Genomic DNA, 12,466 nt, shown 5'->3' on the forward strand with positions numbered 1-12,466 from the left:
TTCTTATTTGTGATGAAACTGATAACAGGCATTCGCATGGCACTTTTGTAGCTGGCCTTGCAAGGTATTTACGTGCCAGATATGCTAAACATTCATATGCCCCTTCATGCTTCGGCCTCCATTCCAGAGGACATGCTTCCATGCTGATGACGCTCGTTAAAAAAATAATGTGTTCATTAAATTTGTGACTCAACTCCTTGGGGGAGAATTGTAGGTCTCCTGCTCTGTTTTACCTGCATTCTGCCCTATATTTCAAGCCCTAGCAATCTCGGATGACGACCCAGCACGTGGTCATGTTAAGAACACTTTCACTGCAGGTTTGACAAAATGCAAAAACCATACCAATGTGAGATTTCTAAAGAAAGCTACAGCACTCGACCCAAAGTTTAAGAAGCTCTCTTTCAGACGTCTTAAAAGAGCACCACTCAGAAGCAGAAACTACAGAACCTGAACTATCAAAAAAGAAAATCAACCTTCTGCGGCTGGCATCTGACTCAGATGAGGACGTGTCAGTCTGCTCTGCTTTGGATCGTTATCAAGCAGAACCCGTCATCAGGGTGGTCGAAGCAGGAAGGGACATATGAATCTTTAGCTCATCTGACAAGTAATTGCGACAGCAGCTACAACTGTGCCATGTGAATGCCTGTTCTCACTTTCAGGTGACATTGTAAACAAGAAGCGGGCAGCATGTCTTCAAGTCACCAGGGCCTGATGAAATGCATCCTAGAATACTCCAAGAGCTGACTGAGGAGCTTTCTGAGCCATTAGCAATTATTTCTGAAAAGTCATGGAAGACAGGAGACATTCCAGAAGAGTGGAAAAGGGCAAATACAGTGCCCATCTATAAAAAGGGAAATAAGTGTAAGCGGGGGAATAGTCTCACTATTGTGGGGAACTTTCCTGGCTTCTGCACGACCCCGGTGAAGTGGGCAAATGAAAGGATCTGAGTCCTCGCTCCCACTTCCTTTACCCAGTGCCCTCCCTGCCCTTGAGGACTCCCCTTCCACTCTCCTTTCTGGCAGAGTCCTCGTCACCCCAACAAGGCTGGGCCTAGGATTCCTGGGGGGCTCAACCCCCAACCCTGCTGTGGTCACCTAGGACAGGGGCTAGGGTGTCCCCACTCCGAGGTACTCTCTCTGCACTGGGCACTTCTCTGACCCACTGACCAGTACAGACAAGTTAAAGCAAATGCAAGTTATTTAATCAACAATTAATTTTAAAAAGAATAAGGAAAAATGGGAAAGGTTCAAGGAAACACATCACCCCACTCTGTGGCAGGGAACATCACAAACAGGGTCTCTGGAACGTCAGGGCAGTTCACAGTCTGCTCCTTGTAAGTCCCAGGCCTCCTTCTCAGGCCCTGGCTGTGCTGCAGGGATGGTGTGGGTTGGACACTTGCTCTGGTGGTGGTCACAGGCTCTCAGGCTCTAAGTGGCAGGACCCTTCTTCCCAGTGTCGCCCCCGCCCTGTCGGGGTTACAATCCAAGCCTGGCCTGCAGAGCCCCTTGGCTGAGGTGTCTCCCTGTGCTGGGCCCGCTGCCCAGGGTCCCCCTCGCTCTCCCCAGCTGCTCACCGCGCCCAGCTCCGGACTGCTCCAGCCCCAGCCCCACCACTCGGTCTCTGCTGATCTGCATCCAGCTCCCTGGGCTGCTTCTCTGGCCCCTCTGGCTCTGGGTGCTGCAGCTCTGCTCCGAGGGCAAGTCTGCTCTCTCTGGGCTGTGCCTCTGGCTTTGGGTCTGCAGCTCTGCTCCCAGGACAGGGTCTGCTCTCTCTGGGCTGCTTCTCTGGTCCCCCTGGATCTGGCCCAGCTCTGCTCCCCAGCTCAGCTTGGGCTCCTGCTTTCTCCTTAGCTCGGCCCCACTCTGTCTGACCAAGGCAAATCCAGCTCATACGGAGGAGGGGACCCCCCTGGCGTCTTGACTCCCTGATTAGCCTTTGCAAATTGGATACTATTAATTTAGGCTTAAATAGAGACTGGGAGTGGCTAAGTCATTATGCAAGGTAGCCTATTTCCTCTTGTTTTTTCCTCCCCCGAAGTTCTGGTTTAACTTGGATTTAAACTTGGAGAGTGGTCAGTTTGGATGAGCTATTACCAGCAGGAGAGTGAGTTTGTGTGTGTATGGGGGTGGGGGGGATGTGAGAAAACCTGGATTTGTGCAGGAAATAGCCCAACTTGATTATCATGCACATTGTGTAAAGAGTTGTCACTTTGGATGGGCTATCACCAGCAGGAGAGTGAATTTGTGTGAGGGGGTGGAGGGTGAGAAAACCTGGATTTGTGCTGGAAATGGCCCACCTGATGATCACTTTAGATAAGCTATTACCAGCAGGACAGTGGGGTGGGAGGAGGTATTGTTTCATATTCTCTGTGTATATATAAAGTCTGCTGCAGTTTCCACGGTATGCATCCGATGAAGTGAGCTACAGCTCACGAAAGCTCATGCTCAAATAAATTGGTTAGTCTCTAAGGTGCCACAAGTACTCCTTTTCTTTTTGCGAATACAGACTAACAAGGCTGTTACTCTGAAACCTGCTCGCCCTGTCATTCAGGCTGACTAGGAGCATTGGCCTCTCCCCATTGTTCCTGGGGACTATCAGTCTCAGGGTCCTGGTTTCCCATACACCCTTCCCCTTTTAGTACTGGGAGCTAGCAACCAAAACACCCCCACTGAATGTTAGTAAGCGGGCAACAGTCCCCTTACATAAGGACAACCCGGTGAATTACAGACCAGTCAACTTAAACTTCTGTACCCGGAAAGATAATGGAGCAAATAACCCACCCCTCGTCTAAATGGAAAAGCACCAGGTTAAAGATGGATTCCAGTTCAGGTGACATGATCACAGGTCACTGTAAGACCCCAAGCTTACATTCCTCCCGGCCTGATTCACAGGAAGGCCTGCAAGCCAACAGAGCCATCCACAGTCAATTGTCCTGGTTGATGGGAGCCATCAAGATTCCAAAACCAACATTAATGGCCCACGCTTTGAATAATTACAATAGGGCCTCCAAGTTATATTTCATATTTCTAGTTTCGGATACAAGAATAATACATACATACAAACAGGATGACCACACTCAGTAGATTATAAGCTTTGTAATGATACCTTACAAGAGAGCTTTTGCAGGAAGCATATTCCAGTTACATTATATTCACACTCATTACCATATTTTCATAAAATCATATAGCATGCAACATCACAACTGCCTAGAAAGGAGTACTGCGGAAAGGGACCTGGGGGTCATAGTGGATCACAAGCTAAATATGAGTCAACAGTGTAATGTTTTTGCAAAATAAGCAAATATATCATTCTGGGATGTATTAGCAGGAATGTTGTAAGCGAGACAAGAGAAGTAATTCTTCCACTCTACTCTGTGCTGATTAGGCCTCAACTGGAGTATTGCGTCCAGTTCTGGGTGCCACATTTCAGGAGAGATGTGGACAAATTGGAGAATGTCCAGAGAAGAGCAATAAAAATGATTAAAGTTCTAGAAAACATGACCTATGAGGGAAGACTGAAAAAAATTGGGTTTGTTTAGTCTGGAGAAGAGAAGACTGAGAGGGGACATGATAACAGTTTTCAAGTACATAAAAGATTGTTACAAGGAGGAGCGAGAAAAATTGTTCTTCTTAACCTCTGAAGATAGGACAAGAGTCAACAGTGTAATGATGGCGTGGACTGCACCCTCAGCAAGTTTGTAGATGACACTAAACTGGGAGGAGAGGTAGATACGCTGGAGGGTAGGGATAGGATACAGAGGGACCTAGACAAATTAGAGCATTGGGCCAAAAGAAATCTGATGAGGTTCAACAAGGACAAGTGCAGAGCCCTGCACTTAGGACGGAAGAATCCCATGCACCGCTACAGACTAGGGACCGAATGGCTCGGCAGCAGTTCTGCAGAAAAGGACCTAGGGGTTACAGTGGACAAGAAGCTGGATATGAGTCAGCAGTGTGCCCTTGTTGCCAAGAAGCCTAACAGCATTTTGGGCTGTATAAGTAGGGGCATTGCCAGCAGATCGAGGGACATGATCGTTTCCCTCTATTCAACATTGGGGAGGCCTCATCTGGAGTACTGTGTCCAGTTTTGGATCCCTGCACTATAAGAAGGATGTGGAAAAATTGGAAAGCGTCCAGCGGAGGGCAACAAAAATGATTAGGGGTCTGCAACACATGACTTATCAGGAGAGGCTGAAGGAACTTGGATTTTTTAGTCTGCAGAAGAGAAAAATGAGGGGGGATTTGATAGCTGCTTTCAACTACCTGAAAGGGGGTTCCAAAGAGGATGGCTCTAGACTGTTCTCAGTGGTAGCAGATGACAGAACAAGGAGTAATGGTCTCAAGTTGCAGCGGGGGAGGTTTAGGTTGGATATTAGGAAAAACTTTTTCACCAGGATGGTGGTGAAGCACTGGAAAGCGTTACCTAGGGAGGTGGTGGAATCTCCTTCCTTTGAGGTTTTCAAGGTCAGGCTTGACAAAGCCCTGGCTGGGATGATTTAGTTGGGGATTGGTCCTGCTTTGAGCAGGGGGTTGGACTAGATGACCTCCTGAGGTCCCTTCCAACCCTGATAGTCTATGATTCTATGAAGAAGCAATGGGCTTAAATTGCAGCAAGGGCCTTTTAGCTTGTACATCAGGAAAAACTTCCTAACTGTCAGGGTGGTTAAGCACTGGAATAAATTGCATAGGGAGGTTGTGGAATCACCATTATTGCATATTTTTAAGAGCAGGTTAGACAAACACCTGACAGGGATGGTCTAGATAATACTTAGTCCTGCCATGAGTGCAGGGGACTGGACTAGACGACCTCTCGCGGTCCCTTCCAGTTCTGATTATCTTCTGCAAACTGCAACCAAACTTGTTTGTCTGAGTGACGGGCTGAACAAGAAGCAGAACTGAGTGGACTCGTAGGCTCTAAAGTTTTACACTGTTTTATTTTTGAATGCAGATATTTTTTATACGTAATTCTACATTTGTAAAGTTCAACTTTCATGACAAATAGATTGCACTACAGTACTTGTATTGGGTGAACTGAAAAATACTATTTCTTTAGGTTTTTCTACAGTGCAAATATTTGTAATCAAAAATAAATATAAGGTGAGCACTGTACACTTCGTATTCTGTGTTGTACTTGAAATCAATATATTTGAAAATGTAGAAAACATTCAAAAATATTTAAATAAATGGTATTCTGTTATTAACAGCGCGATTAATCATGATTACTTTTTTTCTTTTTTTGGTAATCGCTTGACAGCACTAGCCCAAAGACATTAAGAAGAGGAGAATCCAGCGCTTCCCTAGGGAATTTGGTCCCAGGGTTAAACACTCTCACGGTTAGAAAACCTGGGCGTTATTTCTCATTTGAATTTGTCTGGCTTCAGCTTGCAGACATTGGGCCTTGTCCTGCCTGTCTCTGTTAGTTTAAAGAGCCATTTAGCACCCGGTATTTCCTCCCAGGGCAGGTCCAAGTCACCTCTCAATCTTCTGTTTAAGAAACTAACCAGACGGACCTCCTTAAATCTCTCACTGTGGGGCCTTTTCTCTAGCCGGCAATCATGTTAGTGGCTCTTCTCCGCCCCTCTCTGATTTTTCAACATCCTTTTTAAAATGTGGGCACAAGAAGTAGAATCACTGGTCCAGTATCAGCCTCACCAGTGCCATACACAGAGGTTAAATCACCCGCCTTCCCCTGCTCCCGTTTACACGTTCACAGATTGCGTTCGCGATTTTTGCCATGGGTTGAATTGCTTGTTCATTATCACCCCTGCTCCCCCAGGCTGAGATAATAACCTGCTTTTTCAATACATTCAGTGTAATGCATTGCAAAGGGAGTCTCTTGTACCCCTCTACTGGTCCATTCACACAGCGGATAACAGCCTACTACTGCTGCCACCTCACGTTCTATGTTGCGGTGCTAACTGTCCCCACTTTAAACCCAGCTCATAGACAATGAGGAAAGTCTTTATGTTAACAAACAGTTTAGTGGGGTTCAGGACACACTCCGCTGATCAGAGAGATCTCCTGGCTGATAAAGGGGCCCTTAATGTAATGGGGTGCACAGGGCTCCCCACACAAGGGTTTAGTAAGTAAGAGCAATGGGCCAGCGCTGCTGAGTTATCAGTCCCCATCCCCAGAACTGCAGATTCTCCTGCTCCAGCCACTGGACTCTGGGCCACCAAATTCCCAACCTTCACTTACAACAACCAGATGGCTACTTTTAAGGCATTAAAGAATGTGACCCCCTCTGGCACCATGCCTTTAGCTCAGGGGACACGCGGCATTTCCTTTCCACCTTGGCTTCAGTGGTGCAGGCTGCTGGGAAGGGCGAGCGAGACTTTGCACAGACACCTGGGAATACAGATGGTTCTTGACTGTCTCCCTCATTCCAGCCCTTAGTGCTACAGGTTCTCTCTCATCGCCGTAGCTTCTGAGAATCTCCCATGTGCCAATGGACTTACGGTTAATATTATTAGCTACTTCCCTTGCAGAAGTGGCACGGGACACCAACCAAGACTGGAGCCCCATTGTGCAGGGCGCTGCCCAGACACTCAGGGAGAGAGAGTCCCTGCCCATTTGTGGAGACACAGTCCCTGACCCAAAGAGCTTCCAATCTAAACAGACAAAGGGCGGGAGGGGAAATAGTGCAGAGAGGGGACTTGCTCAGAGTCACACCACAGTTTAGTGGCAGAACCAGGATTAGAACCCAGGTCTTCTGTCACCCACTCTGCTGCTCCAGGCACTAGACTACAGCATTGCTGTGGTTTTTTGTTCTGATTAGCATGGACCTGGCTGGAGCCCTTGGCATAACGAACAGTGTGAACCAAAGCAGGCCTGACCTTGGCAAGATAAGTTTTAGCTAACACCAAGCAAGCATATCCTGACCTGAGACAAAAACACACAGCTCTCTCAAGAGACTACGTCAGCACATTCCCAAGGGGCAGGAACACACCGACCCCTCCTACGACAAGGAAGGGAGGACAGAACAACAGATAAGGATGTTTTGGTGGAACTGGAAGGTGCAAGGACAAGGGTGGTAACCAGCAACGTCCGGGGCGTCACACATCACTTGTTTGTATCAATGCCTAGAAAGCAGACGCCAGAGGAGGAGTGACTTTACGCTGATCTAGGGGACAGGACCCTGGTGCGCTGACGGAGCAGGTACCATGGACACGGGTACACACGGGTTAGTGTCCTTGTGGCTCCTACGGGACGCTTGCGCCGTGGTTTGGCCGAGCACCTTCGCCACTGAACCGAGCCCAGGGCCTGACGAACCACACACTGAACGAACACGCGGCTCCGCGAGAGGGAACAAGGCTGCAGCAGCCGCCGCACCCCGCAGCGCGGACGGCCGTCGGTCCTTTCCAAGGGCCCAATCCGCAGAAACAGCCGAGGATCAGGGCTGCTGAAAATCAGGCTTCTTTCCCCAGTTCAAAGGCCAGCAGGGCCCGTTAAGACCATCTGGCAGTACACAGGTGTTAAGGAAAAGTTAGCTAAGTTGTCTAAAAGCAAACACATGAGGCACCAGGAGGAGTGTTCCTTCGATACTGCATTCCTGTGGAACCCAAACCCCCCCGCCCGGTCTCCAGCCTGTTTCGACTCCAGGTTTCTGTTCTTTGTCTGTTCCTAACTCCCTGCCTCCTGGCCTTTTGATGTGGGCCTCCCATCCTGGTAAGAAAAGTTACTGATGCATTGCTTCAGGGCCATGGTGGGGAGTTAAAGTAACAGTTTAGCAGGAGGAATGTACCTAGCAGGGATAGGTGGGAGATAAGAAGAAGGTTTGTCTATTGGCTCAGGTTTCCGATGCGCGAGGGTAACATGCTTTGCTAAAAGGTCTATAATCTCTGTATAACCTGCATTCGGGGTCCCCTCCTGGCTAGCAGGGGGGCACCACGCTCGAGCGTAATACACTTAGTATCTTTGGGAACTCTGCAGTTGTGGACTTTGTTTGTGTGCCTCAGCCTAGACTCGAACTGTGCGGGACCTGTCAGGTATAATTCGTAACAGAGGCCAGAGAGCCTCCCCCGCAGCGCGTCCGGCATCCAGAACGGGTACGTGGTAAAGAGAGTGTGTGTTTCAGAAAGATAACGAATCTCGGTTTAGTGACTTCACCTGCTGTTGGAACCACCTCGGCCTCGGAGCGCTGTTCCCATGAGCGAGTGAAAACGGGTACTGTTTTCTGCAGTCGGACTTTCCCCAGCCTCAGCTTCCTTCTGTTGGCTCTGCTTTTGTCTGCTCCATGCCAGGGACTTCCCTGGGGCAGCTCAGCATGGCCTCTCCAGCCACAGTGCTTATTTAGAGCGGCTTTCTCTGCAGGCAGCAAACAGGGAAAAGCCTGCGATCCCCAGATAAGCATTATCAACGTGACAGCCACTGCTGGGCTCCCATCTGAGGGCTGGGCTACGAGAAGAAGCGATTCCAGAGTAAGATAGAGAGAGACGTTAAAGCGCCAGAGCTATTCTGGAATAACTCCCAGGGCGGGCGCTCTCATTCTGAAATAAGATCACCTCGTTCTGGTTCAGCTTCCTCCACTTCTGGAGCAAGGGGCGCTATCCCGGAACAGCGTAGCCCATGGGAGCTATTCCAGTCCATTCCCTGTGTAGACAAGTCCTGCGGAAGGCGTTTGACTGTGAGAGTCAGATGTGAACTTGGGGAAGTATAAACCACCCCTCCAGAAGGACAAGGAGCCATGACAGTATGGTGGATTCTCTCCCCACCCCCCTTGAACCCTTTATGCCACTGGACTTGATCAGAAGCCCTGTGACCCCCCCTCCTACACAGACCCTAGCATAAAGGCCTGCTGGGGATGCAACTAGGGCTAGGAGCGAGCATGACTCTGCAAGGCTGCTGCAAATTAGAGTAGCCCTGGGGCTGCTCTAACTTGCACTAACATTCCTGGAGCAGTCCTGAATAAGAGAGACCCACCGGTGGCTTTAGGCCTTGTACCTCCACTGCCTGGGCTCTGATCCCTATGCTGACCTCCCCACCCCCCCATCTCCCCTTGTCCCTTCTTCTTGTCAGAACTCCAGGCGTTAAAGAAAGGGGGTGCTAAAAGCAGAGGCAAGGCCCATCCTCCTCTCCCTGGCTTGGGTTGAGCAGCCTCCTTCGCAGCTCTCCCTCCTTTCTGGCTGGTGCAGAAAGGATGCCCCCTTCCTGTTTCTATCTAGTTCAACACCCATGGACTCCTGTGGGACAGGATGGTCTAGTAGCGATAGGGTGACCAGACAGCAAGCGTGAAAAATCAGGACAGAGGGTGGGGGGGTAATAGGAACCTATAGAAGAAAAAGCCCCAAATATCAGGACTGTCCCTACAAAATTGGGACATCTGGTCACCCTAAGTAGTGAGGGTACCATGCTGGGACTCAGGAGAGCTCAATTCTGTTCGCAGCTACGCCACTGCTTTCCTAGATGACCTTGGACAAGGCCCTGCTCTGTGACTCAGTTTCCCCACCTGCCCCTTTCTTTCTGGTGCATTTCACTTGCAAGCTCCCTGCCTCTGAGTGTGTGTCTGTTCTGTGCCCAGCACAATGGGGTCCTGGTCTCAGTTAGGGCCTCTAGACCCCACAGTAAGAATACAACTAGTAAAGTAACAGCTGGTGATTGCGAGTGAGAGACGCCAGAGGACACATGACGGAGATCAGCTGAGGCAGTTCAGCTGAAAGTCTTGTGCTGGTTTAATGAGGAAGGGGTGGCTGACTTGACCTTGGTTACAATCACAGTTCCTAAATGCTAGAACTTTTACCTAACTCTCCCTTCCTGGACCTAGTTTCCTTTCTCCCACACATTTTCAGGTGGGATTGGCGAAGCGAGACCTTTAATTGAACCTGAGCCTTTAACGTCGATGGGCCTGGGAGGCTTTTAGCTTTGGAGCCATTGTTACGTGGTGTGCATTTACTGAGACAGGGTGGAATGGCAGGCAGAGCCTGGGTTGACCGCATTTTCAGTCAACAAATATTTCAGATTGACAATGCTTAAAAGCAAAAATCCAAGGAGGCAAATTGCCCCTGAGCTCCTCAAAGAACCAGTTCATCAAATCATAGGATCCGAAAAATGTCAGATGGGAAGGGACCTCACAGGTCATCAAGTCCAGCCCCCTGCGCTGAGCATGACCCAGTAAACCTAGACCGTCCCTGACAGGTGTTTGTCCAGCCTGGTCTTATACACCCCAGTGATGGGGATTCCACAACTTCCCATGGACGCCTGTTCCAGAGCTTAACTCCCCTTAGAGTTCTATTTTTTCCTAATATCTAACCTAAGTCTCCCTTGCTGAAGATTCAGCCCGTTACTTCTTGTCCTGCCATCAGTGGACATGAAGAACAATTGATCACAGTCCTCTTTAGAACAGCCCTTAACATATTTGAAGGCTGCTATCAAGTCCTCCCTCAGTCTTCTCTTCTCACGACTAAACATGTCCAATTCTTTCATCCTTTCCCCATAAGTCGGGTTTTCTAAACCTTTTATCACTTTTGTTGCTCTCCTGTGAAGTCTCTCTAAATTGTCCACATCTTTCTTAAGGTCCAGAATTGGGCACTGTACCCCAGATGAGATCTCATCAGCTCCAAGGGGGCTGGACAATGACCTCCTCTGTCTTCCACACAGCACTCTTGCTCATGCACCCCGGAATGATATGAAAACCTTTTTTGAAGCTGCATCACATTGTTGTCTCACATTCAATTTTTTGATCCACTAGAACTCCCAGATCCTTTTCCCCACTACGACCACCTGGCCAGTTATTCCCCAGTTTATAGTCGTCCATTTATTTTTTTCCCCCTTCTTACGTGTAGCACTTTGCACTTGTCCTTATTGAATTTCATCTGGCTGATTTCAGACCAATTCTCCAATTTATCAAGGTCATTTTGAATTCTGATCTTGTCCTCCAGAGTGCTTGCAACTCCTCCCAGCTTGGTATCAGCCTCCCAGTTTATAAGCGTACGCTCCACTCCATTATCCAGGTAATTAATGTAAATAATGAAAAGCACCTGACTTACAACTGACCCCGACAGACCCTACTAGATACATCCTCTCAGCTGGACAGCAAACCACTGATAACTACTGAGTATAATCTTTCAACCCAGTGGTGCACCCACCTTATAGTAATTTCGTCTAGACCACAGTCCTCAGTTTTCTTGTGAGAATCTCATGTGGGACTAGGTCAAAGGCCTTACTAAAATAAAGATATATCACATCTCCTGCTTCTCCACTAGGCCAGTGACCCTGTTAAAAGAAGGAAATTAGGTTGGGTTAATATGATTTTTTTCTTGACAAATCCATGTTGACTCTTACTTATTACCCTGTTATCCTTTAGGCTAGGGGTTTACAAACCGATTGTTTAATCATTTGTTCTAGTCCCTTTGCAGGGATCAAAGTTAGACTGACTGGTCTATAATTCCCTGGGTCCTCTTTCTTCCCCTTTTTAAAGATAGGTCCTACGTTTGCCCACCTTCCAGGAGTTCTTGAAGATCATCGCTAACAGTTCCGAGATGATTTCGCCTGCATCATCGCTGCAAAGTGGGCAGGTTCCAGGCACTCAATAATAACCCAGGGTAGGTCTACACTGCAAAACAGCACACAGGGCAGCGAGCCTCAGAGCCCGGGACTACAAACTCGAGTTTGTGCTATGGCGCTAAACACTGCCATGTAGACGTTGCCACCCGGGCTCGGAGACCCGAGCTTCAGGGCAGGAACGTCTACGTGGCTCTTTTCAGCACCACAGTGTGTGGCCCCAGGCTCAGAGATGAACATCTGTCATGGGTGGCTTATTCTCCATTGCCCTCTGCCCAGGGGGTGAATTGCCAGTGCCCTAGAGCGTTTTGTCTTGGCAGGTGTCAAGACTGAATCCCCACTCTGTCACGCAAAGTGCAGAAGTGGGGCCCACAAGGATTTTTTAAAAAATTAATACTGGCCACTCCACACTTGTATTAAACTCCCAAGGTCACAGCTTCTCTCTGACCTTGGCTTGGTCAACGCTGTCACCACCAAAATGCAACAAACCCCCCTTTGAACCCAGGAAGGCGCACTTGGGAATTCCTCCCTGTGGGGTACCCTCCTGCCCTTTCACTCCCAACCCCGCTCCGCTCCGGGGAAGAGCTGAGAAAGAAAACAAAGGAAATCAGCTGTGGCTATCAGCTAATCAAACAACATGCACAAACCTCTGCTGACACCAAAAACCCAGTCCTGTTCTTAGAAAAGGTAAATTTTATTAAAAACAAAAAGACAAAAATACATCTGGGACTTAGGCTTTTTCCAAGATCTTAAAAGAAACAATTACAAAAAATAAGCACCCCAGCTAGCTTTCTTGGGGGTTCAGCTTAAAGGTTACAAGCAAACAAAAGCATCTGAAGTTAGCACAGAGTCTACAAGGCAATAAGAAATAAAAGAAATAACCCTGATCGCGTCTAGCTAAACACGCTGATCTACTTACACATTTGGAGTTCAGATGAGTAGTTTTAGGCACAATCTGATGCTTTATG

The 12,466-nt window shown here is 48.4% G+C and overlaps 1 protein-coding gene across 5 annotated transcripts in view; it reads right to left on the reverse strand.

Moving 5' to 3' along the window:
• The window catches only part of LOC140897805 (C-type lectin domain family 2 member B-like), a 43,385-nt gene that overhangs the window by 12,975 nt on the left and 17,944 nt on the right, over positions 1–12,466 (reverse strand). For 2 of the 5 annotated variants that reach the window (XM_073310890.1, XM_073310889.1), the window contains 3 exons: positions 11,084–11,210; positions 8,504–8,606; positions 8,109–8,396 (listed from right to left, as the gene is read on the reverse strand). The exons of 1 other annotated variant lie outside the window; for it this stretch is intronic. In XM_073310890.1, the coding sequence (XP_073166991.1) occupies positions 8,109–8,396; positions 8,504–8,588 (373 nt within the window). In that variant the 5' untranslated portion in view covers positions 8,589–8,606; positions 11,084–11,210. Of the gene's footprint in view, positions 1–8,108; positions 8,397–8,503; positions 8,607–11,083; positions 11,211–11,436; positions 11,551–12,466 lie in introns of all 5 variants that reach the window. 2 more of the 5 variants (XM_073310891.1, XM_073310888.1) reach the window with 2 other exon arrangements.

This window comes from Lepidochelys kempii, chromosome 14 (assembly GCF_965140265.1).
Source record: "Lepidochelys kempii isolate rLepKem1 chromosome 14, rLepKem1.hap2, whole genome shotgun sequence".
In the NCBI taxonomy this organism is placed as follows: domain Eukaryota; kingdom Metazoa; phylum Chordata; order Testudines; family Cheloniidae; genus Lepidochelys; species Lepidochelys kempii.